The 23,532-nt window shown below is 45.8% G+C and overlaps 1 protein-coding gene across 3 annotated transcripts in view; it reads right to left on the bottom strand.

The window, feature by feature from the left end:
* TRAPPC9 (trafficking protein particle complex subunit 9) overlaps window positions 1–23,532 on the bottom strand; it is a 510,030-nt gene that overhangs the window by 179,923 nt on the left and 306,575 nt on the right. For all 3 annotated transcript variants that reach the window (XM_089898680.1, XM_089898678.1, XM_089898679.1), the window contains one exon: window positions 5,035–5,145. In XM_089898680.1, the coding sequence (XP_089754806.1) occupies window positions 5,035–5,145 (111 nt within the window). The remainder of the gene's footprint in view (window positions 1–5,034; window positions 5,146–23,532) is intronic.

Below are 23,532 nucleotides of genomic sequence, written 5' to 3'. Positions count from 1 at the left end.
AATCAGTTATACATATACATATATCCCCATATCTCCTCCCTCTTGTGTCTCCCTCCCACCCTCCCTATCCCACCCCCCTAGGTGGTCATAAAGCACCGAGCTGATCTCCCTGTGCTATGCAGCTGCTTCCCACTAGCTATCTATTTTATGCTTGGTAGTGTATATATGTCCATGCCACTCTCTCACTTTGTCCCAGCTTACCCTTCCCCCTCCCCGTATCCTCAAGTCCATTCTCTAGTAGGTCTGTGTTTTTGTTACCATCTTGCCCCTAGGTTCTTCATGACCATTTTTTTGTTTGTTTTTTAGATTCCATACATAGGTGTTAGCATCTCCAGCCCATCTTAAATCACCATTCCAAGCTCAGCCGTGGCGTCATTCAGACCTGGGTCCCACCAAGTGCCTTTGACCTCTGTACTCAGTCTGCTTGACTATAACATGCGGACAGAATCTCCTGTGTGAGGGTACTAGGAGGACAGAGTGCCTGACCTCCTGCAAACACACGGGGCTCAGAAACTGTGACTCCAAGGACACGTTTCTCTTGTACTTGGCACGCCTTTCTACCCGGAGGGAGGGGGAGACAGATGCAGGCTCCCAACAGTCTAATTGGAGTTGGTCCCTCTCCTGGACTGCAGGTCACCCTTAAAAGGACGTCAAATGTGACCCAGGATGCCAGGGCTCTGAGAAGAGCAGCATCACAGCTATGTGGATTCCAGGAATATGGCTTTTCACTGAGTGTGAGGCCGTATCACCCCGGCAGAACCCATGGTTCATCTGCCCACTCCCCAGGGAGCAGTGGGAAGGTGGCCTGCCACGCACTGGGAGATAAAGCCAGAGTCTGAGGGCCACCGCTGCCCTCACCACCGGGGAGAGCTGGCCCGCCCTGCTCTCCTCAGAGTGGCTGAGCCTGGCCGAGGGCAGCCCTCATGAGCGCCTAGGGAAGCCCGAGGTGTGTGTGTGGGTGGGGGTGGGGGTGGGGGACAGCCATTGCGGGTTGAGCTCAGGACTCCAGGAGGGCACTGGGCTCCAAGGAGACAGAACCTGGAGGTACGGGGACAGCAGCCCAGGACTCAAGGGGCTTCCACCTTGAGTCCACCTTGAGCTCAAGGTCCACCCACCACAGCTTCCTTCCCCAGACCTGCTCTGTCAGACCAAAGACCTGGGCCCTCTCCACGGAGGCAGAGCGTGCGTCCAAACCAGGCAAAGCTGGAGAGGTCTGGAAAGGGAAGCACAGTGACTCCCTGCATCCCCGCGAACGCTGGGATGCCCGGTGGTCACCCCTGGGTTAGCGGGGGCAGTGGGAGCAGAGCCAAAGTTGACTCCCCAGACAAAACGGAGCATCACGACCTCTGGTTTACCCCCCACCCAAAACAGCAGGATGTCCCATCAGGCAGGAGTGGCAGGGCCGCCCCGGCCGGGGAGTGTCATCAACTCCCGGCCATGAGGGGTCCTTGCTTACTCATCCTGTAGCTCCTGAAGCCTGACGCAGGCACCCCAGAGCAAGTTCTCGAAGCATCAATATTTATCGAATGAATATTTTATGAATGAATAAAGAATGTGTCAGTTAGATGCATCAAGAAATGAGAATTTAAGGAAAACGCTTAACAAGGAAGAAGCCGGAAGCACAAGACTGAACTGTGCTTATTTGCAAACGGGGTTGTTAACATCGCTGACTTCTGTGGCTGACAGAGAGTCAAGCTTAGAACAAGCTCAGCAATTTGTAATTTTTTTAAAGCAGGATTTATGTTGGTGTCATGAGACAACCAGAAGGATGTCCTCTGGGATCCCAGGCTACATCAAAACATCTAGACTAGGCAGACAAGGCAGGGGGCAGACGGTCTCCTTCACAACTTGGGGACCAGCACGGGGCCCAGGCCGCTGCCGGTGGCCTAGAGCACCAGGGATGTAGCAGCAGCCCAGGAAAGAGCCTGTCCTCACGCCCTGGAGCCAGAACACTCAGCACGGCCGCCATGGCCTCCGTGCACGAGCACGTGAGCCCTGCACACGCCCGCACAGCAAGAACCCCCTAGAACAAGGAGCTCTTGAGAGGGAGTGTTTCCTTCCTCTCGAGGGTTAGGCCATAAACACCCTCCCAATATCAGCCCCAGACAGCAAATACGACTGTGCATTTATTTATATGCCGTCATCATCAATAATGACATTAAACAGCCACACCCTGGAAGCAATCTCGTAGTGGATCAGCGTGGAGATGGATAAACGGTGCACTCACAAACGAATCATGAAGAGCAGTCAGAAGGCAAAAACCTGATTCATATTCGACTCTAGAGCACAGTGCTGATTTAAAGTTATAAAGACATGCAGAAAAAGACGTATGATATGGAACCACTTATGTCATTAAAAAAAAACAAACCTGAATACAGTGTTTGTTGTGGCTATAAATAAATACAATAAAGTAGTAAAGGGCTTCCCTGGTGGCGCAGTGGTTGAGAGTCCCCCTGCCGGTGCGGGGGACACGGGTTCGTGCCCCGGTCCGGGAGGATCCCACGTGCCGCGGAGCGGCTGGGCCCGTGAGCCATGGCCGCTGAGCCTGCGCATCCGGAGCCTGTGTTCTGCAACGGGAGAGACCACAACAGTGAGAGCCCCACATACCGCAAAAAATATAAATAAATAAATAAATAAAGTAGTAAAGCGTGGAGTGGATGATGCCATGGCCTCCGAGACACACAGACTCTGGGAGGAGGAAGAGAAAGGAAGGTGGGGCGGGGGCCGGGGGCGGGGCTGTCGGGTTTCGCTGCTTTCTTTATTTATTTATTTTTGGCTGTGTTGGGTCTTCGTATCTGTGCGAGGGCTTTCTCTAGTTGCGGCACGTGGGGGCCACTCTTCATCACGGTGCGCGGGCCTCTCACTGTTGCGGCCTCTCTTGTTGCGGAGCACAGGCGCCAGACGCGCAGGCTCAGCAGTTGTGGCTCACGGGCCCAGCCGCTCCGCGGCATGAGGGATCCTACCCGACGGGGCTCGAACCCGTGTCCCCTGCACTGGCAGGCGGACTCTCGACCACTGCGCCACCAGGGAAGCCCTTCGCTGCTTTTTCAGTTGCTTACTTTTTTCCAACATTTTCTTACGAGTTGAAAGAATTCCTCAGAGAATACTCTATATACCCACTGGTATAGTCTATAATTAACATTTTATTCTATTTGCTTTATCAACTCAGTCTGTCCACGTTCCCACCCCTCCACCCATCCAGGAATCTAGTTTTCTAGGCATTTCAAAGACGAGTTTAGATGTCATACGCCACCCCCAAGTCCTTCAGCGGGCAGAGCTTAACATCTGCTTGCAGTTTCTCTTTTGATATAAAATCGACTCTCAGAGAAATGCACAAATCTTAAGTACACGTTGGCTAAATTTTAACCATGGCAAAGCACCTGTGGAACCCACACCCAAATATCAAGCTATACAACATGGCCATCACCGGAAAATCCCCTTGTGCCCCTTCCTGGCCAAAGCCCATCCCAACCTCCCCAGAAGCAACCGATCCTCTCTTTCCACCATCACAGAAGAGTTTTGCTGGTTCTGGGATCTCAAATGAACGGAACCACACGGTACATGCTATTTTGGGTCAGGCTCCCCGCACTCGGCATAAGGTTCCTGAGATTCTCCCATGGTGATGTATTAGGAGTTTGTCAGTTTTTGTTGTTGAGTAAATATCCCCTTAGGAAAATGCCACCATTTGTTAATTCATTCTCCTGTAACAGACACCTGAGCTCTATGTTTTGGCTTGGAACATTCTTTATAGGTCTTTTTGTGAACATATGTTTTTAAATTTTTCTTGAATAAATAACTAGAGTTGGAACTGCTGGGCGGAGTACGTGTATGTTTAGTTTTGTAAGAAACTGCAGCAGCCTCTTCAAAAGTGGTTGCACTGTTTCACATTCCCACCCAGGCATGAGCCTTCCAGCTGCTTCATGTTCCTTGTGGACACCTGACATTGTCAGTGTGTCATTTTAAGCATTCTCACGAGTGTGTAGTGCTCTCTCATTGTGATTTAAATTTGCATTCCCTCCTCCCCACTGACCAATGGTGTTAACGTCCACTATTTTCTTTTAACATTTTATTTCCTTGAGAGAGAGAGAGAGAAGACAGAAAGATAGAAGGAGACAGAGAGGGAGACAGAGAGGGAGAGGTCTCGAGCAAATATAGCAAAACGCTGAAACCTGAGATACGGTATGCTAGTATCTAAATTATTTTCTGTATGTTTCAAGTATTTTGCAATTACAAATAAAAATGATATTTCACCTATATCTTACTCCAGCTATACTTCCACCTATAAGGGTATGGCCCTAACATCTAAGCTGCGCTTGGGGGCACAGCTCCTGGTCTGGAGAGAGGCCCAGATGAGTGGGAGTGGGCCAGGCCCTGGGGAAGCGATCCCCACCGCAGCAAGGAGCTTCTTTCCAGAGTCACCGAGCTCGACCTGCCTCTGGACCTGCCCCTGTGGCCCCGGCTCTGCTCCTGGTCAGCTCTTACTTCCACCTTGGCTCCCTGCTCGCCTCTGCTGGACCAGGGCACGTCCTGCGGCTGACCCTGGCCAGGGCCCACGGGGGCCACCTCTCTTTGCCCCCAAAGGCTGAGCTCGGGTGACACAGCACCTCTTCCAGGCACCTCTGCCTGGCCTGTCTCCTGTGACATTAATTTCTCCAAGGAACTTCCCATTGACATTGATATGCGTCCCTCAGATCAACACCCAGTGACCCCAGATACAGCTTTCTTAAGAATTTAGAAGTGAAAGGTCTTGCCCAGATGTCTGGGCGTCCTGAGACCTGGTGCCTGAAAGCATCTGTAGCTGAGGTGCTGCTTCCTCGGACGGACACCATTCATTTCTACCTTGACTTTACACTTGGCTCCAATTTGCAACCACGACCGATCCTGTCACTGAACCTGAATAAGGGCTGTGATGCCACTGAATGGGGGACCAGACTGCCCACCCTCTAAGGTCTCGAGGCTGGACTGTTTCAGCGCCTCCCAAGCAGGGTGATGAGAGCAGGGCCAGGGAGCACGTGGGGCCGTGACGACACTCACCGCTGGCACTCGCCGGCGTGCAGGACGAGCTCTTCATTGCTCCGGGCGCTGACTGTCAGCTCGTGCTCCGTGGAGTTGAAGACGTCCAGGAGCAGGTGGCACTGCCGGGCACTGCGGTGCAAAGACAAAGCCAAGTTCAGCATCTTCTGGCAGCCAAAGAGGAGAGTGACTCCGCTTCCCCCCACCCCCAAAGATTTTACGCCACTGGAGGACACGAGAAGTACGATTTATCAAAATGTCACGTACCCCGGGACACAAAGGCTTACGAAGAAGACTCATTCTGAACTAATTGTGAATTCTACACAGTGGGTTTGGACAGGAGGTCCTCCTTGGTCCTGGGACACATGCTTACAACCCAGCTCTGCCCTTTACACACTGAGTGACCTTGGGAAGGTAACTTGAGTTCTCCAAGCCTCACACGTGTGACCGCTAGGACGCGTGACCCAGCGGGAAAGCACTCGGCATACAGTGTCATTCAATAAGTGACCACGTCATGGCCCTGGATTTCTACGGGTGCCAGGCCAGGTGCTGGGCAGGGGTCCACAGAGAGCCGTGCCCATGCTGTCTGTGCACATGTCCACCGAGAGTCCTCATGGGGGCCACCCCTCACTCCCCCAGAACTGTGGGTGACACCTGGGGTCACTCACCACCCACCTGAAACCTCCTTTCCCTGGCCTTCTCTACCGCAGACAGTAAAACTGCAGTAACCAAGTTCCCGCCACCCCCTTCCCCAAGGGGAGGGCCATGGAACAAAGTTCCAGCCAATAACCGGCTTCTGGAGACTTTTCATCCCAAACAAGAAGACAAGTCCTTGAGAGGGGAAGGCGCCACCCTTCCACCTCCAGACTCCCTTTGCTTCCTCCCCGGGGAGGAGCAGGACGCCAGGAAGCTCAGGGACTCTAGGGGGCGATGGGGACGAATGCCACGGCTGTGGAGGGCAGAGTGGGGCCCTGGGAAATGATGGCACAGACCCATTAGCTACATGTGAAAAACAAAATTCCAGCCACGTACGCTTCGTTTGTGCTAGCTGCCATTTGTCAGGTCCCCATTACGGTCCAGTGCTTGCCTAAAACTAACACAGCATCTCAAACACCAAGTGTCGCAGCTGGCTCGTGACAGCTGATCGATAAGCGTCCGCTCATCAAAACGGGACAACCGGACCTAAGACAGGAGCAGACAGCAACAGAGGCAGCAGCCATCCTCCTTCCTGGAGGAACAGGGTAAGGAGATCTTCAGAGAAGAAAAAAAAAAAAAAAAAAAGCCTCAGAAAAGGATCTGTGCTCTGGTCTCTTTCAGCTGAGCATTTCTTCAAAACGTGACCTTCCATAGGGCATCTGAATTCTCAGGTGTGTTTCCCAAAGTGTGACAAGGGAAGATTTAGCTGGTTGTTAAGCAAAGGGGAGAGAGGACTCACACCCACACGTGCCGGCTGCCTGCATTGCTTATTTCATACAAAAGCCCTGCAAGGTTGTCCTCCCGAGACCCACTGATGGAGAGGAGAGGAGAGGGAGGCTCAGGAGATGAAGAAAAGTGCTGGTGATGACCGAGAGTCAAGACATAGAGCTAGAAATCCTGTAGCGCTTACAGCGGATGAAGACGCATATTCCAATCCAAACTGCGTCCCCTGTTCTTTCCAGAGAAGGGAACCGAGGCGGAGAGGGCGCAGTGACGTGTCCAGGGGTTCACACACGCACACACGTGCGCTCACATACACAAAGACTGACAGCATCCTAAGGCCACTGGGCATCTGTGAGATACCAGATTTTCAAAACACATACGTGCACTTACTCTCAAGGGAGATGGTAAAAGTAGCAGCCCGATCGTCCCGCTACGCACTACGAGACGTTGCACGCCACGTCTTTAGTTGATTCTGGGTTCTGTGGGTCGGGGTGTCCTCCCCAGAGGTTCAGCACTTGGAAAAACATTCATTAGCTCTGACAGCTGCCTCCGAGAGGCCTCTTCACTCAGCTCACAGGAAAATGAGCTTTCGAGAATGAAGATCTATTCTGCCTTTGTCATAACTTGATGAAATCTTTAATCACAGCAAAACCTCTCATCAGAAAAGGAAATTCATAAAACATTTATCAGAGGCAGAAAATTGAAGTGATATTTAAAAGCAGGAGAGAAAAGATTCAAATCCATGCTGTTTTCACCCACGGAATATAGTTGTTAGAAAACTGCACAGGAATGAACAACGTCGGAATGTAATACTTTTTTGTCCTCTGTTTTTTCTGACTCACTGTCTGAGTATGGGGGCGCTTGATCCAGTGTTTCTGTTCCTCCTAATTGTTGGCAGGATGAGATGCTGGTGGATCTTTGCTTTCTATCTATTATTCATAAATTAATTCCCTTTCCCAAACTGCAGTAGCACTGTGTGCCCACCATCGTGTCATTTACTCTGTTATCTTTCCATACCTCTTTGGATGATTCTCTTAAGTTTTAATCTGTGTTTGAGCATATAATTTACTTTTAATTCTTACTTGCTTTTTGGTTTTATTTTTGGTGTTTTTGGTTTTTCTGGATCCATCTTTCTGAAGTACCGGGAAGCCCAGGAAAGCTTCCTAGAAGAACCGAGATCAGAGTAAGGCTTCAGATCCATCTGCCTGGTCGGGGGGCGGGGGTTGGGGGGGGGGGTTGCCCAGCAGCAGGAAAGAATCTGGAGTAAAGTTGGAGGGAGGAGATGAGGCCGCCAGGTGGAAAGGAGAGGCACAGGCCAGGCACAGCGAACAGTGCGTGTGAAGCCACGTCTATATAGCTAGTACGCACTATTTCCTATCTAGAATTAGGACAATTAATTTTATTTATTAATTCATGTAACAAATATAAATATCTACCGAGTACCTGCTGTGTGGCAGGTACTATTCTAAGCACTTGGGATAAGGAAGTGAACAGGAGAAGCAGGATCTCTGCTTTCACGGAACTCACACTCTCGTGAGGGGACAGGGCTAGGAGAGATAAGAGGAATTAAAAGTGAAAAAAATTTAGTCATATTTGGTAAAATGAGGAAAAATAGGTTCAAAAAGGTTGCTAAATACAGGGTTAAGACACACATCCACACACAAAATCAATAACAACAGCATTCCTATATATCAACTAAAAACAAGTACAAAATGTAATTTTTAAGAAAATATATTTACAATAGTAATGTACCTAGAAAAAATCTAACAAAATATATGCAGGATGTTTATGAAAAAAATTCTAAAGTTTTATGAAATGATATTAAAGGTGATGAATAAATGCAGAGATGTATTATGTTCAAGGATAGAAAAACTCAGTATTTTTAAATAACTCACTTCTTTCCAAATGTATATAAATTTAATGCAACTCAATAAAAAATCCCAACATTGTTCTGGTTTTGGTCAAACTTGATACACTGATTCTAAAACTTATATCTAAGATCAAAGGGCCAAGAACATGCAAAACAACAACGAGGAAAATTTTTGGAAGAGACTTGGCCAGCTAGATATCAAGAGTTGTCATAAAACTATAAAAAATGAAGGCAGTGGGGCAATGATAAACACATCAATGAAGGAAAAAACAGCCCAGAAGCAGATCCGTGAATATAATAAGGTAATGGATATATGACCAAAGTAGCAGCGTTGATTATTAAGAAGGAGATTCAATAAACAGTGCTGGACAAATGGTTATGCCGATAGAAAGAAAATGATATCCCTACATCACACCATAAACAAAAATAAGTTCCAAACAGACTGAATAGATAAATGTAAAAAGCAATATTTAAAATCCTGTAGAAGAAAATACAGGTGAACAACTTCTGACCTGAAAGAGAGAAAGATTTCTCAAATGAGTTACAAGACATACAAAATATAAAGAGATCTTCAACCAGGGCACCAGAATGCACAATGAGAAAAGGACAGTCTCCTCAATAAATGATGTTGGATAAAATGGATAGTCACATGGAGAGGAATGAAACTGGACCCTTACCGCACACCATATACAAAAATCAACTCCAAATGGATTAAAGACTTAAATGTAGGATCTGAAACTGTAAAACTACTAGAAGAAAACAGGGGAAAACCTTCTTGGCATAGGTCTGGGCAATGACTTTTTGGAAATAACCCCAAAAGCACCGGCAACAAAAGCAAACACAGATTAAGGGGGGTTGTAGCAAACTAAAAGCTTCTGCACAGCAAAGGAAACGATCAACAGAGTGAAAAGGCAACTTACAAAATGAGGAAAAATATTTGGATACAGTAGGTCTCAAAAGGGGTTAATACCCAAAATACATAAGAAACACAAACAACTCAATAGCAATAGCAATCATCACCATCATCCAATTAAAAAGTTTCCAGGGCTTCCCCGGTGGCGCAGCGGTTGAGAGTCCGCCTGCCGATGCAGGGGACGCGGGGTTCGTGCCCCGGTCCGGGAAGATCCCGCATGCCGCGGAGCGGCTGGGCCCGTGAGCCATGGCCACTGAGCATGCGCGTCCGGAGCCTGTGCTCCGCAACGGGAGAGGCCACAACAATGAGAGGCCCGCGTACCGCAAAAAAAAAAAAAGTTGGCAAAAGACCTGAATAGACATTTCTCAAGAGAAGACGTGCAGGTGGCCAACAGCTATATGAAAAGGTGCTTAACATTACTAATCATCGTGGAAATACAAACCAAAACCACAATAAGATATCACCTCACACCTGTTAGAATGGCTATTAAAGAGACCAGTAAGTGTTGGTGAGGATGTGGAGAAAAGGGAGCTCTCGTGCACCTGTGGGAATGTAAATCGGTGCAGCCATTACAGAGCAGTGTATAACTTCCTCAGAAAATTAGTAATAGAACTACCATATGATCCAGCAATCTCACTTCTGGGTATATATCCAAAGGAAATGAAATAAGTATCTCAAAGAGGTAAGTGCACTCCCATATTCACTGCAGCGTTATTCATAATAGCCAAAATATGGGACAACCTAAGTGTCCATTGACAGATGAGTGAATAAAAAAACTCGTCTCTCTCTCTCTCTCTCTCCTTCTCTCTCTCTCCCCCTTTCACACACACACACACACCATAATATTATTCAGCCATGAGAAAAAAGAAAAATCCCACCATTTCTGGCATGGATGAACCCAGAGAACATTATGCTAAGTGAAATGAGCCAGACACGGAAAGACAAATACTGCACGATCTCACTTACGCGTACAATCTCAATTAGTTGAACTCATAACAGCAGAGCACAGAATGGTGGTTAACCAGAGGTAGAGGGGTGGGGGAAAGGGGGACATGTTGGTCAAAGGATACAAAGTTTCAGTTACGCAGGATGAGTGAATCCTGGAGATTTACTATTCAGCCTGGTGACTGTAGTTAAGAATACTGCACTGTGTGCTTAAAATTGGCAAAGAGATTAGACCTTAAGGGCTCTCACTATGCACTCACAAGGTAGCTAGGAGAGGTCACAGACACATTAACGAGCTCGAAATGTGAAACGAAATGAAATGTGACATGACTGTGTTAACCATTTCACAATGTATGTATCACACTGTACACCTTAAATATATACAATTTTACCTCAATCAAGCTGGAAAAATATATAACGGAAAAGACTGAAATGTTTGGCTGCACTGAAATGAAGCACTCTTGTACAAGGAAAAACATTAAAGTCAAAGCAAAGAAAAGCTAGCTGTGAAAAGGTGTTTGCAACGCATAAACCTGACAAAGGATTAGAATTCTGAATTAATAAAGAACTCCTGTAAATCAATAAGAAAGAAATGATCCAATGGAAAACTGAGCAAAGAACAAGAGTGGACAATTTAAAGCAGAGGAAATCCAATGGCCAATATATAGGAACAGAGTCTCAATAGAACTAGTAGTCAGAGAAATGGAGAGAAAACCCTCAGGGATGACTTCCCACCCAACCGATTGGAAATGTTTAAAATGTGCTCTAAGACCAAGTGTTGGCCAAGATGTAGATGAGCAAGAATCATGGGAATCCTCATTCAGTGCTGCTAAGGGTGTAAACTGGTACAACTCCTTCACAGGGCAGGTTGGCACAACCTGGCCAAGTGGTAGATGAGAACCCTTTGATCTAATGACTCAACTTGTAGGCATGTATCTTGGACCAACTCTCAGAGTTCAGCACAAGGATCCTTCCTAAAATGTGCATTGCAGCCTCATTTATAAAATCAAAGAACTGCTTTTAATGAAGCGCAGCCAACTGGAGAGCAGATAAATAAATCTGTAACAGTCATACACTGGAAACCTATATATAAGCGAAGATGAATTAAGAACTACAAACCTCACCACAGGTTAAGTCTTATGTTTATAAGGTTGAGTGAATAGCAAGCTGCAGGAGATAGTTACATATTTATATCAAGTTTAAAATATTTAAAATTACTCTGTATTGCTTATAATAATCAACCGTAGGGTAGTAGTCACTCCTGGTGAGAGAGGAAGAGAATAGGGTCACAGGGGAGCACACAGAGTTTTAACAGTTTCATTTTTCTTTCTTTAAATTAGAAAAATAGATGCAAAAACAGCAAAATGTAAAAATTTGACAAATCTGTGTGGTTGGATAGATTAGCATCCCCTTGACTTTTCTTTGTATGTTGCTTATAAGACGTAAGACATGTTTTATAAGAGGTATTTTTAAAGTCACTTAGAATGTTGTCTTAGCTGGGATTCCCCCGGGAAAGCAGAGCCTGAGAAGAGGGCTGGAGTGGAGCAGGTGTTTGGGAAGGGGATGCTGAGGGGAGCAGGGCGGGGGCACAGGGTGCGGCGAGAACACAGTACCACGGTGCCTTACTGAGCTGGCTACCATGTGGACCGCTGGCGCTCACCCTGCTGGTCCCTCTGAAGAGTCATGGACTGTGCCTTGAAGTGTGCACCTCAGGCAGAAGAGAGGGGATTACTTCACCAGCCCCCGCCCTCCCTGGTCAAGCTCCCCCCAAAAGGGGGGCAATTCCCCAACTCCCCACACTGTGCGGCATGTGCACCTGTGCTGCGGCCCCGGAGAAGGCTTTCAGACATTCCAGAACTCGAGAGCTACTACGCAGCACAGCTGAGGTGAGGTGCTGTCAAGTTACCCCTGCATAAATCTGGCTGCCACAGAGATGGCTGGTGTAAAACGTGGGCTAGGACTTGAGGCAGAGAACAAGACGCGTGGCTAACAAATTTTTTTTTTTTAAATTAAGTGCATCTCCTGAAATCATAAACAGATGAAAAACTGACTTCAGATGTGACGGCAAAGGAGGGCCTCTCTGATGAAATAGCATTTCATTTCAGACCCACACAACAAGAAGGCAACCATGTGAAGGTCTTGGAGGACTGCTTTCCAGAGAAAGCAGTTAAGGTCAAATCTTAAGGCATGGTGTCATCAAGGGACAGAACGGGCCAGGAGGAGAGTGGTATGAAATTAATGACAGAGGAAAGGTCGTGACAGAAAGTTTGGATTTTATTCTAAGTATGATGGGAAGCTATCTTTAGAGTCTTAAGCAGATGAGTGACATGAATTGGTTCACGTTTTAAAAAAAATGACGAGTTCCTATTCTGGAAAAGATGCCGTAAGTACAGATAATCCACTGCGTCTCTCCTGCTGAACCCAACTGTAAATCATACATATAATGCATGGAGCAGCTATTTGAAGATTCGAAAAGTAAACTAGAGAAGGTGGATTTGGGAAGGAGATCTGAAATCGAAGTTTCTCTGAACTTCAGAGTGAGTTTCCATTTCCCTCAGTCCTACCTGTCCTAAAAGGCGGCTCGGAGGCACCCATCAGGTAGGGACAGGCAGAGCTCCGCGAGCTGCCTCTGTCCCAGGTCCAAGGCATGGGAGAGGGCACCATGAAGGTGTGTTGGGGGGCCTTGTGGGCTTTTTCTTTTTTCTCCTCCGTTTCTCCCAGCCCAGCCCCTGGGCAGCACTGCTATGTGACAGTGCCACGATGGGTCGCGGCTGCACAGCACATACAACTCCGAGGCCAGGAAACCACCTCTCTGACCCAAGGGACTGAGGTCCCATAAGCACAGGGCCGGTCCCCATCACTTTATTTCCCTCTCTGTCCTCTGACCAATTAGTCCCACACAGAGACACACAGAGGAAGAACTCAAACCCTGGCTTTGTTGTGGGCAGACAGCGAAGGGAGGCGACTATGGAAAGGAGAGAGATGAAGAGCGCCATTTGCTAAAGTGGTACCTGACCTGGGCTCACTGTGGAGCAAGCACGAGGGGATGGATCCTGAGGAGCAAACCACGGGCTTTGGTAACTGAGCTCCAAGGAAGAACACTGGGCGGCACACACAGGACTGACCCAAGGAGAACCACAGACTCTAAACCAGAACTGCAGCACAGCCCGCAGAAGGCACTACGGGACCACGGTGTGGACCACCCACCAGAACAGAAATATCAGCATTCTCCACAGGATCCAAACAAGACGCCAGCACCTCACAGCACTGTAGCCGAGATGTCCAGAATGCAGTCCATAACCACTCAGCATGGGAAGAGCCCGGGAAAAAGCCAACGTGCAAAGGAAAGTAAAATCAACAGACAACAACCTCAAGATGAAAGTCTTAACAGAAAAAGACCTTAAATACGTTCCGCAAAGTAAGGGCAAACACACTTGAAACAGATGAAAAGATAAAATCTCAGCAAAGAAATAGAAGATATAAACAGGAAGCAAAGAGACACTTTAGAACAGAAAAAACTGAAGAATTCACCAGGTAGTGAATTATCTGAGTAATTGAGGGAACGAGTAGACATAAAATGAGAAAGGATATAAAACAAACAATACCATTGAGCAACTGGATCCAACTGCTGCTTAGTGAACATTCCACCTCCCAAAAAAGTAGGGTATCCATACTTCTCAAGTTGTATGCAACATTTACCAAAATAAGCCATTTCTAGGCCATGATAAAAACCTCTAGCAACTTTAAAAGAGTAAAAATCACACAAGTATTTTTTTGAACCACACAGGAATTAAACTAATACATTTGAAGACAGACTAATAATTTATCCAATGGAAACAGCTGAGAGAAAAAAACGGGATAAAAACAATCTTATGAGACAAGAAAGGCTCTAAAAGTCATGTCATAGGAGTTTGAGACTAACAAAACACACACACAGCTGTTGAAGAAATAATGGCTGAAAACTCCCCACATTTGGCAAATAACGTAAACTTACAGATTCAGGAAGCTCAGCAAACCCCAAGCAGTATAAATTTTTAAAACTCTAGGCCCAGAAACATCCTAAGCAAACTAAACTTTCAGAAGCAAGAGGAAAGAAGCCACCTGAAAGCAGCCTGAGCAAATAAGGCTTCGGTACAAGGGAAACGATTCGAAGCCTGAAGATTTCTTATCAGAACACCAGTTTTGTTGCTTAATGGGTACATAATATCTCTTACTTATAATAAGTAAGTCATTTCATTTCTCTGAGTCTCAGTTTCCCCAACGAGGACAAGAATGCCTATGTCATGGAATTATTAGGAGGCTCCAACGGGAAAAAAAGTGAAAGTGCTTTGTAAAACTACAAGCGGAATATTACATAAATATGAGGGGTGGTGATTATTATTAGCTTGGTTGCAGTCAGTGGAGCAGCAAAAGGGAAAGCACACAGCCCTGCCAACAAAGCAATCCCAGCTAATTACTCAATACTGACTCAGCTAAAAGTGACTATGAGAAATTCCCACACCAAGGTCTGAGTCTGTCTAAAAACCATGGCATCATGCCCAGAAAGTTAAGTGGGGCTCTTTCTCCCCGAGTCTGGCCGAATTCTCCCAGCCCCTGCAGGGTCCAAACATCACTGTTCCATCAATCCTAGGGGCGCGGTAAAGTGAGTAAAGACACAGCCAGACCGGTAGTGATGGCCACATACACCTTGGGCCAAACCCATGTGGTCTTTTAAAGTTCCATAAGCCTGCCTGTTATCAATCAGCCTTCTTCCCTGAAAAATTAGTAGTCAGTTTCAGGATGGAGAGCTTTCTTGTAAGTCTTAAGAAAGCCAGGGAGCTTATTCAATCTAAAATGACAAAAAAAATAATAGAACAAACAATCAGAATGTTCTTCGGGGGATATCATCTCATCTTCACCTCTGCCACACAGGTTACGGAGCTTCTAAATCTTACTGAAGCCTCTGACAGTAGATTTACTGTCCATTGGAACTGGGTTTCCCAAAGTGTGATGGGAGGACCACCTGAAACAGATCCCCTGGCTCTGCAGGGGACAACGGATCAGCACCTCGGAGGTGTCACACCCAGGGCTCTGGTGTCCTCCAGGCCTGGGGTTGGAAGAAGCTGAGTCTTACTGGTGAGAAAGCCAAGTGGGCGGCAGTGGCACAGAGACACAGGAGACAAGCAGGGGAGGCTTCTGGAAGGAAGCGGCTCCTGCATTCGCTGAGGGAACAAAGGCTTGAGAGCAGGACTGCAGGCGGACAGAGCAGAGCATGGAGCAGACAGGGCTGGAGCAGCACGGACTGTGCCGGGAGCTTGCAGGAGTCTCCTCGGAGTGAGGAGGCGCGTGGGGCGGGGACAAGAAAAGGCAAGGCAGACAGGCTGGGTCAGATTGTGCAAAGCCTTGTGTGCCGAGCTCTGGAACCGAAACATGACTTACAGACGACAGGGGCTCGTGGAAGGGCCCTAAAGGAGGGACAGACTCATGCTTGTGTTTCAGAACAAACACTTCAGCAGTTATTTGGGGAAAGAGCTGGAAAGAGAAAACGAAAGCAAGAGACTTCGAAAGGCTATAGCAACTGTCCAAGAAAGGGAGGGGGAGGCTGGCCCAAGGGACAAAGGCGACACGCCTGAGTCAATGCAGAGCTACTGAGGTGGGAAGGACAGGTCTGGTGACCGACTGAGATGTGGGAACAGTGCCCTGTGGATGGCTGACACACAACCTGGCCTCTGACGGGTCTTGGGGGGCTGCTAATGAAGGCAGGAAGGGCCTCTGTTTCTGATTTTTTAATACGTTTTAAAATAATGTTTTAAAATGTTCCCTTTAGAGGAAAGAATTTGGAATGGCTAGAATCCAAAAGACATATAGGATAACAAGCATCGGCAAGGGTGTGCAGAATTGGAACCTTCAAGCACTGCTTGAAGGTTTGGGTGGGAATGTAAGATGGTGCAGCCGAGCCGGGAAATGGTCAGGCAGCTCCTTAAACGGTTAAACAGTTATTACACGATCTGATAATTCCACTCCTAAGTATATACCCAAGAGAAATGAAAACTGGCCCACGCAAAAACTGGTATGTGAATGCTCATAACAGCATTATTCCCAACAGCCAAAAAGTGGAATCAACCCATCAACTGATGAATGGATAAACAAAATGTAGCATATCCACACAGTGAAATATTTTTCAGCATAAAAAGAAATGCCATACTGATACTTCCTTGTGGGTGAACACTGACAACATCATGCTAAGTGAGAGAAGCCAGTCGCATTTTGTATGATTCCACTCACATGAAATATCTAGAACAGGCAAATCTAGAGACAGAAAGTAGATTTGTGGCCGTGTAGGGGAGGGGGAGGGGGGACTGCTAATGGGTGCAGGGCTTCAACCGGGACAATGAAAAATTCTAAAATTAGATGGTGGCGATGGCTGAACGACTCTGTGGCTAAACTAGAAACACTAAATTGTGCAGCTTAAGTGGGTGAATTGTGTGGCATGCAAACGATGTTTCCATACAGCTTGCGTGTACATGCAGCGAGAGTGCCCGGGGGTGATGGAGGTGAGGTCAACACGCTCCTGGCTCAGCCACAGCACTGCGTCACCTCACCAGGGCGCAGCGCTCAGTGCCACCGTGGTCTTGACGAACACATCATTTACTCTCTGTTATACTGTCTACTTTGCACTCATAACGGACCACAGGTAGGAGAAAAGAACCATGAAGACCACATGTTAAAAGGGGCACAAAAATGAACACCAAGACACCTGTGTCTCAAAATCCAGGTTAAAAAGGTAACATAAAATGACAACTATGTCATATTTGGCTTTTCATTTTCTGGGAATGAAGACAACCCAATTCAAAAAGGATGGAAAAGTACTTTAAAATAACTTGAAATCATGGTTCAATGTAGCATCATTTGCAATTAACTCTATAATGATTAAAACTTTGAAAATGCCAAATGCAAAAATTCTAAATGGAAGGTCACAAAAAACTCTGGCCAATTGTTGATAGACAATCTACCTTTTAACATACGATGTCGATCCCTAAATCAAGTATGACATGGGCCTTTTTAACTGGTGTTTATAAATCATACTTCTTAACATAATTAGTGTATATTACTTGTTAAGTAGAACAATCTTTAAATCTGTCTTTAAATAATGAATATTGATAGCATTCTTAAATGGACATTAACACATAACATTCAATAATGTAATAGTTCAAAATAAAAAACAGATCACTTAAAATTATTGATTGTAATACTTTAATAATATGTATGGTTGAGACATAAAATAGGTCCCTTGAAGGTACAGCTGTGTGAGTGGAGACAGAAAAATGGGAGGTGATTCACCGCCTGGGCGGCTCCTAACTGGTGACACTGGGGACCAGAGGGTGCTAACTGCTGTGTCAACCTAAATGACATGTCCAGCTGCCCCTGCCATGGGAGGTGGAGTCCCAGCTCCTGCCTGTGCAGACCTACACTATGTTAACACTTGGAAAGACGATGAAAAGCGTGCTCATCATTTCAGGGAACACAAGCCAACAGGAGCAGGAAGGGATGAAGCAAATGCGTTAAGTCATTAAGCTCCTTCCACCAGAGATTCGATGAATGGGTTACAGAGAGATGGGAGCCCTGGGGCAGACCCAGCCCCCTCCCATCACAGAAGCAGGTCTCGTCCGCATCCCCTCCTCTGTCCTCCCCAGGGTGCCCCTCACAGCCCAGCCTCAGTGAGGGCTCTGGAGAGGATGAAGCTGCTGGGCAGGCGAGGGCTTCCCTCTGAGTAACACAGCCCTGGTCTTCGTACCAGCCACCCAGACGTGAGTCCCCAGCTGGGCTGTCCCTGTGTCACTTCCACACGGAAGAGGGGGAGTCCCTGACCTTGCCCTTGACAACCGCCGTTTCTCAGTTTTCTACCTGCGTCAGGCACTGTATTAGACGCTCTGTGTATTGATGCATTCTTTAAACCTTACCGCAGCCCTGCAAGATCAGTGTTCTCTCCATTTCAAGATGAAGAAAAATGATGCTTAAAGAAACAGGAACGACTTACTCAAGACCACAGGGCAAGTAAGTGGGAGGATCAAAATTTGAAATTGGATACAGGTACAATGGGTTCTGAAACCTGTGCTTGTTAAAATTCTAAATTGTTGGTAAATTTAAAACCAATTTAAATCAACACAGCAACTTGAAAAGGATCAACCGTGATGAAATCCGACATTGAAACTGCCTTTATTACATGTCTGTGAGCAGAGGCTCCCGACGGCGTGGAGCGGTCCCACTCCACGGGGGGAAACGGAATTTTTCTTCTAAATGTCCGGGGAGAAGCGCCATGGTGTGTCAGGTTGTATGATTTTTATTCAGAATGTAACAACTCCCACACCTTACACCCTGCTCAGGGGAGTGTATTTTCCACAGAGCTCAGAGTAGCAATGTATAAGATTGGACCACTTACCCTAGCAGCCCGGAAAGAAGTTGCTCCTGAGGTGAGGGAGGCCAGGCACTCAGACAGGGCGGCATGGCCCAATCCATTTCAATCTGGTCCCTAACAACATTACCAGGCAGCTTGGTGTAAAAAGTGAATTTTAATGGTAATTGATCTCCTAAATAAAAGTCAGCTGAAAGCTAGGTACACCCCTGAAGGAAGGAGAATGGCTAAAAAAAAGCAATGAGAATTCCACCTCCCATCTATATTGTGCTTTGGCTTTGAGAAAACACTGGGCCCTCCGTTGTTTAATTTGATTCTCTTACGCCCCATGAGGTGAGCAGAGCCGGTGATCACTCCAGTGAGGGACAGGAGGGCTGAAGCTGCGAGAGATACAGAGATGCTTGCAAAGACACAGGGGGCCAAGGGAAACCCAGGTCTCTGGAATGCCAGTTCAGCCTATGTGTGGCAGGAAGCATGGGTTTTGGTGCCAAGAAGGCCAGAATTCAAATCGAATCTCTTTTTCTCATTAATGTGCAACCAGGGTGAGTTATTTAACATCTCCATACAGCAATGCTGACTTCAAAGGGTTCTCTGGAGTTTAAATTCCACCCATTTTTGGTCTCTTGGGTATTTATTTTTAGGACTTCCTGGTATATGTTGGATACAGACCTTTGTTGCATAAGTGTATTGTAAATATTTTCTCCCAATATGGAGCTTGCTTTTTGATGAGCTGAAGTTTTTAATTTTGATAAAAACCCTCTTATCAACTTTTTATTTTAGGGTTAGTAGTTTCTCACTCCATCTGAGAAATCTTTGCTTCATGGAAAAATTTTAATTAAGAATTAAAACTAATTAACTAATTAAAACTAAAAATTAAACTCTTCAACTGAGATGACTACCTCAGGGATTCTATTTTCTCTTGTACCAACTTTAGTAATTCATGTCTTTTAAACTTTTTTTCCATTTCATTTAAGTTGTCAAATTCATTGGAATATGATTTCTCACAGTACACTCTTATTATTCTTTTAATGTCTGCAGAATTTAGCCACGCCCCCCTCTTTCATTCTCATTATTAGTAATTTGTGTGTTCACTCTCTTTTTTAAAATTCTGACCATCCTGGCTACAGTTTACTAATTTCATTCATCTTTTCAAAGAATCGATTTGGGGTTCCATTTAGTTTACATACTATTTTTTCATTTTCTATTTCATTCCTATCCACTATTATTATTTTCTTTTACTTCACTCTTTATTATTTATTTTCTTTTACTTCAGTTTATTCTGGGTACATTTTGCTCTTCTTTGTCTTACATAGACACTTATACCACTGATTTTAAGCCATTCAGCCTCCAGCATCCTCTAGCATCCTCTAGCATCCTCTAGCATCCTCTAGCATCCTCTAGCACTTACTGTTCTAAGATATCAGTTAGCTGGAGTTGTTTACTAGTCCTGTGCAAGCTTTCTATATTTTTCCGTTTCTTTCTATATTTTCCTTGTTCTGTCAAAAACTGAGAGACGAGTGCTGAAATATCCAACTATAATTATCTGTTTTCCACCTCTCCCTTCAGATGTCGGTTTTATTTTGAAGTTATGTTTCTAAGTGCATTTGCATTTAGGATTGTCGGGTACTCTTGATGACTTGACCCTTCCGTCATTACAAATTATCTGCTCACTCTCTCTCTTTGTCTCCTGAAAGTCTACTTATTTGATAATATATCCATGCCATCTTTCTTATGATTACTGTTAACATGGCATGCCTTTTCCCCCCCATCTTTTTGCTTTTAAACTGTGCATATTTAATGTGAGTTTCTTATAGAAAACACAGAGAGTTGGCTCTTGTATTTTTATACAGTATGACAATTTCCACGCTTTTTCCCACCACATATATATCCAGTTCTTCCATCATCATTTGTTGGAAAGATTTTCATTCCACATAAAATTGTTTTCATACCTTGCTGGTCACATGATCAATTGATCATACATGAGTGAGTCTATTTCTGGACCATCTTATTATGGTCCGTTGATCTCTCTATCTTTACAACAATAGCATTCTCTCTTGATTACTGTAACTTTATGTTAAGTCTTAAAGTCGTATAGCTTAAGTCCTCCAACTTTGTTTTTTTGTCAAGTCATATGCCTATTCCATTGGCAATAATCTGTTCCACTGTGAAATAGTTTTAAAAACAGCTTGTCAACTTCCACCCCCCCCCAAAAAAAAAGTCCTGTTGGGATTTTAATTGGGATTGCATTGAATTTATAATCAAATTTGGGGAAACTGGTGTCCTAGCAGTAACTGACACTTCCAATCAATAAACATGGTATCTCTCCCCAACTGTTTAAGTCTTTCATCCATACGTCACATCATGCACAAAACTTCATTTGAGACAGATTCTGGGAAAAACTTTAACTATAAACCTCCTCAAAGAAAAAGTGGCAAAGTATCTCTGTAACTCCGGGGGGCAAAGATTTTAAATGTAGCATTTAGTTCAGTTACATTTAACGTAATTCTTGGTACAGTGGGTTTAAATCTACCACACTGCTATTTGTTTCTATTTAACTAGATGTTCTTTTCTTCTCCTTTCTTGCCACCTCTTTCCCCCTTTGGGGGGTTATTTTTTAGTGTTCTGTTTTATCTCTCCTGGTATACCATCCATACCTTAAGTCAGTGCTCAAGGCTTTACAACGTGGGTCTCTAACATCACATTCTCACTTCAAATAATATAACATTTTGCATATAAAAATGTCCATTTCTCCCTCTTTTTCCATTTGTGTGACTTTTTTTTTTTTACATATTCTACTTCTTTATATGACACGCACTACAAAATTAAATGCTATTATTTCTTTCTTAGACAGTCAGCAGTCTTTTAAAGAAATCAAAAAGCGAGGATAAAAAATCTCATACCTAACCTGCTCACTTTATTTCCGGGATTCATCATTCCTTAATGTAGATCCGAGTTTCCGTCTGGTATTATCTCTGCCTGATGAGCTTTTACCAGGCTGATAAAACACAAGGACTGTGTTCTCTGTCCACCTCTGATCCCAGTGGGTGCTTCACATAGCGCCCAAAACATTGGAGGTGTCGGTTTAAAGGTTTACAGTCTGCTAAGTGCTTTATTAGACATACAAAGAATGTACAGGGGAACCCACAGAAGGACCCCCACTCTGCCTAGTCATGGTCAGGAAAATTTTATAAAAACATAACATATATCAATGGCAAACAGACATCTTCCAAAAGGTTAAGTGAAGGAATGATAGTTTAAGAAAAAGAACAGTTTTAGAAAAGGAGGTATGCAAAGGCACACTGGAGTAAGCTGTCCTGACACGTCCTGGTGATGGTGAGAAGCAAAGTGTCTTTCACATGAAGTGCGGAGGGACTGGGGACAAACAGCTGAAGAGGAACGCCTAGATCAAACATTTAAGTACCTTGAATATCAGAGTGGGGACTTTGAACTTTATCCCGCAGGCACTGGGGAAGTCTTTAAGCCGGACGGTGACGCGGGAACGTTCATGTGTGTCTACAGGACGATGCCGGAGCAGGGTTAGAGGCAGGGGGACTGAGTAGACGAGTATTTCTAGAGTCCCAAGGAAAGACGGCAAAGACGTGCAGTGGAATGCAGGGACATCAGCTCAACCCACAGGATTTGGGGCGCAGTTAGACTTAGCAGGAAAGGAAAGGGAGGATTAGAGGAAATCAAATCTCAATCCCCAGAGCAGGGAGAAGAAACACGTAGGCCAAAAGAAAGTGAGGTCAACAGGCGGGTAACCAGGCGCCAAACAGCACGTCAGCTAACCACCAACTCTTCTGAGTGTACATTTGCACCAAACCACAAGGCAACATTTTTCTCATCTTAAACCGTCATTAAGAACTGCAGGGGCCATGACATGGAAGCCAGATATCAATAAGGCGAAAATAATCCAACTCAGTGACAACCTGTGCGGCTTCTAAGACCTATTTATATGAGCAGTGGCAGCAGGAGGTGAGGGGATGAAAAAGAACGCACACCAGGAGTGGACCAAAGCACAGGAAGGGCCTGAAAAACTCTAACGGCACCTGGCAGGCATCCTTGCCAAAGCTCCCCGCCGGCAAGTGCTTTGACGCTTTATACAAATTCAAAACAGAGGCAAGCGTTGGCAAGAAAGACCATTACTCTGTGGGCTGAAAAAGTGATAGATGATGAATGTGATCAAAATGTGCTTGGGCTGAAAAGCCCAAGCAAAGACATTAGTTCTTGCTGAAGCCATTCTCCAATGGCTGGGGAGAACACAGTCTTTCCTATGAACTGAAACTACCCTTACTTTTGGGGGCTGTGTCACGCTAAAGAGAGTTTTATATCGACAGTAACATCCCTCTATTATCCTCTGTGGACTATAGAGCCCACTGGTGGAGGGGAGAGGGATGCTGCATGTGATGTTCTCTCCCCCACAGTCAAGGATAGACAGGTAAGTATAGCCTTAACTACATTAAAAATAAGTAATACTGGGACTTCCCTGGTGGCACAGTGGTTAAGAATCTGCCTGCCAATGCAGGGGACACGGGTTCGAGCCCTGGTCCGGAAAGATCCCACATGCCGTGGAGCAACTAAGCCCGTGTGCCACAACTACTGAGGCTGCGCTCTAGAGCCCGTGAGCCACAACTACTGAGCCCACATGCCACAACTACTGAAGCCCACGCACCTAGAGCCCGTGCTCCGCAACAAGAGAAGACACCGTGATGAGAAGCCCGCGCACCGCAACGAAGAGTAGCCCCCGCTCTCTGAAACTTGAGAAAGCCCGCGCGCAGCGGCAAAGATCCAATGCCGCCAAAAATAAATAAATTTATTAAAAAAGAAAAAAAAGTAATACGAGCCCACTCTATCCTACCCCGAGATGTAACGTGCCCCTGGACGTGAGAATGTGGACATGCCCAGGGGTGATCAGGACCTGCCTTCCAAGGGCGGCTCACCACCTGGGCAGGAATCTGACCCCAGAGGGTCTCCATTTGG

Source organism: Delphinapterus leucas, chromosome 17 (assembly GCF_059928025.1).
Source record: "Delphinapterus leucas isolate spDelLeu-1000000601 "Yukka" chromosome 17, BTC_Dleu_Yukka2, whole genome shotgun sequence".
NCBI classification, from domain to species: domain Eukaryota; kingdom Metazoa; phylum Chordata; class Mammalia; order Artiodactyla; family Monodontidae; genus Delphinapterus; species Delphinapterus leucas.
Note: the sequence above shows the minus strand (reverse complement) of the source record. Positions and strands in the feature narration are given on the sequence as shown.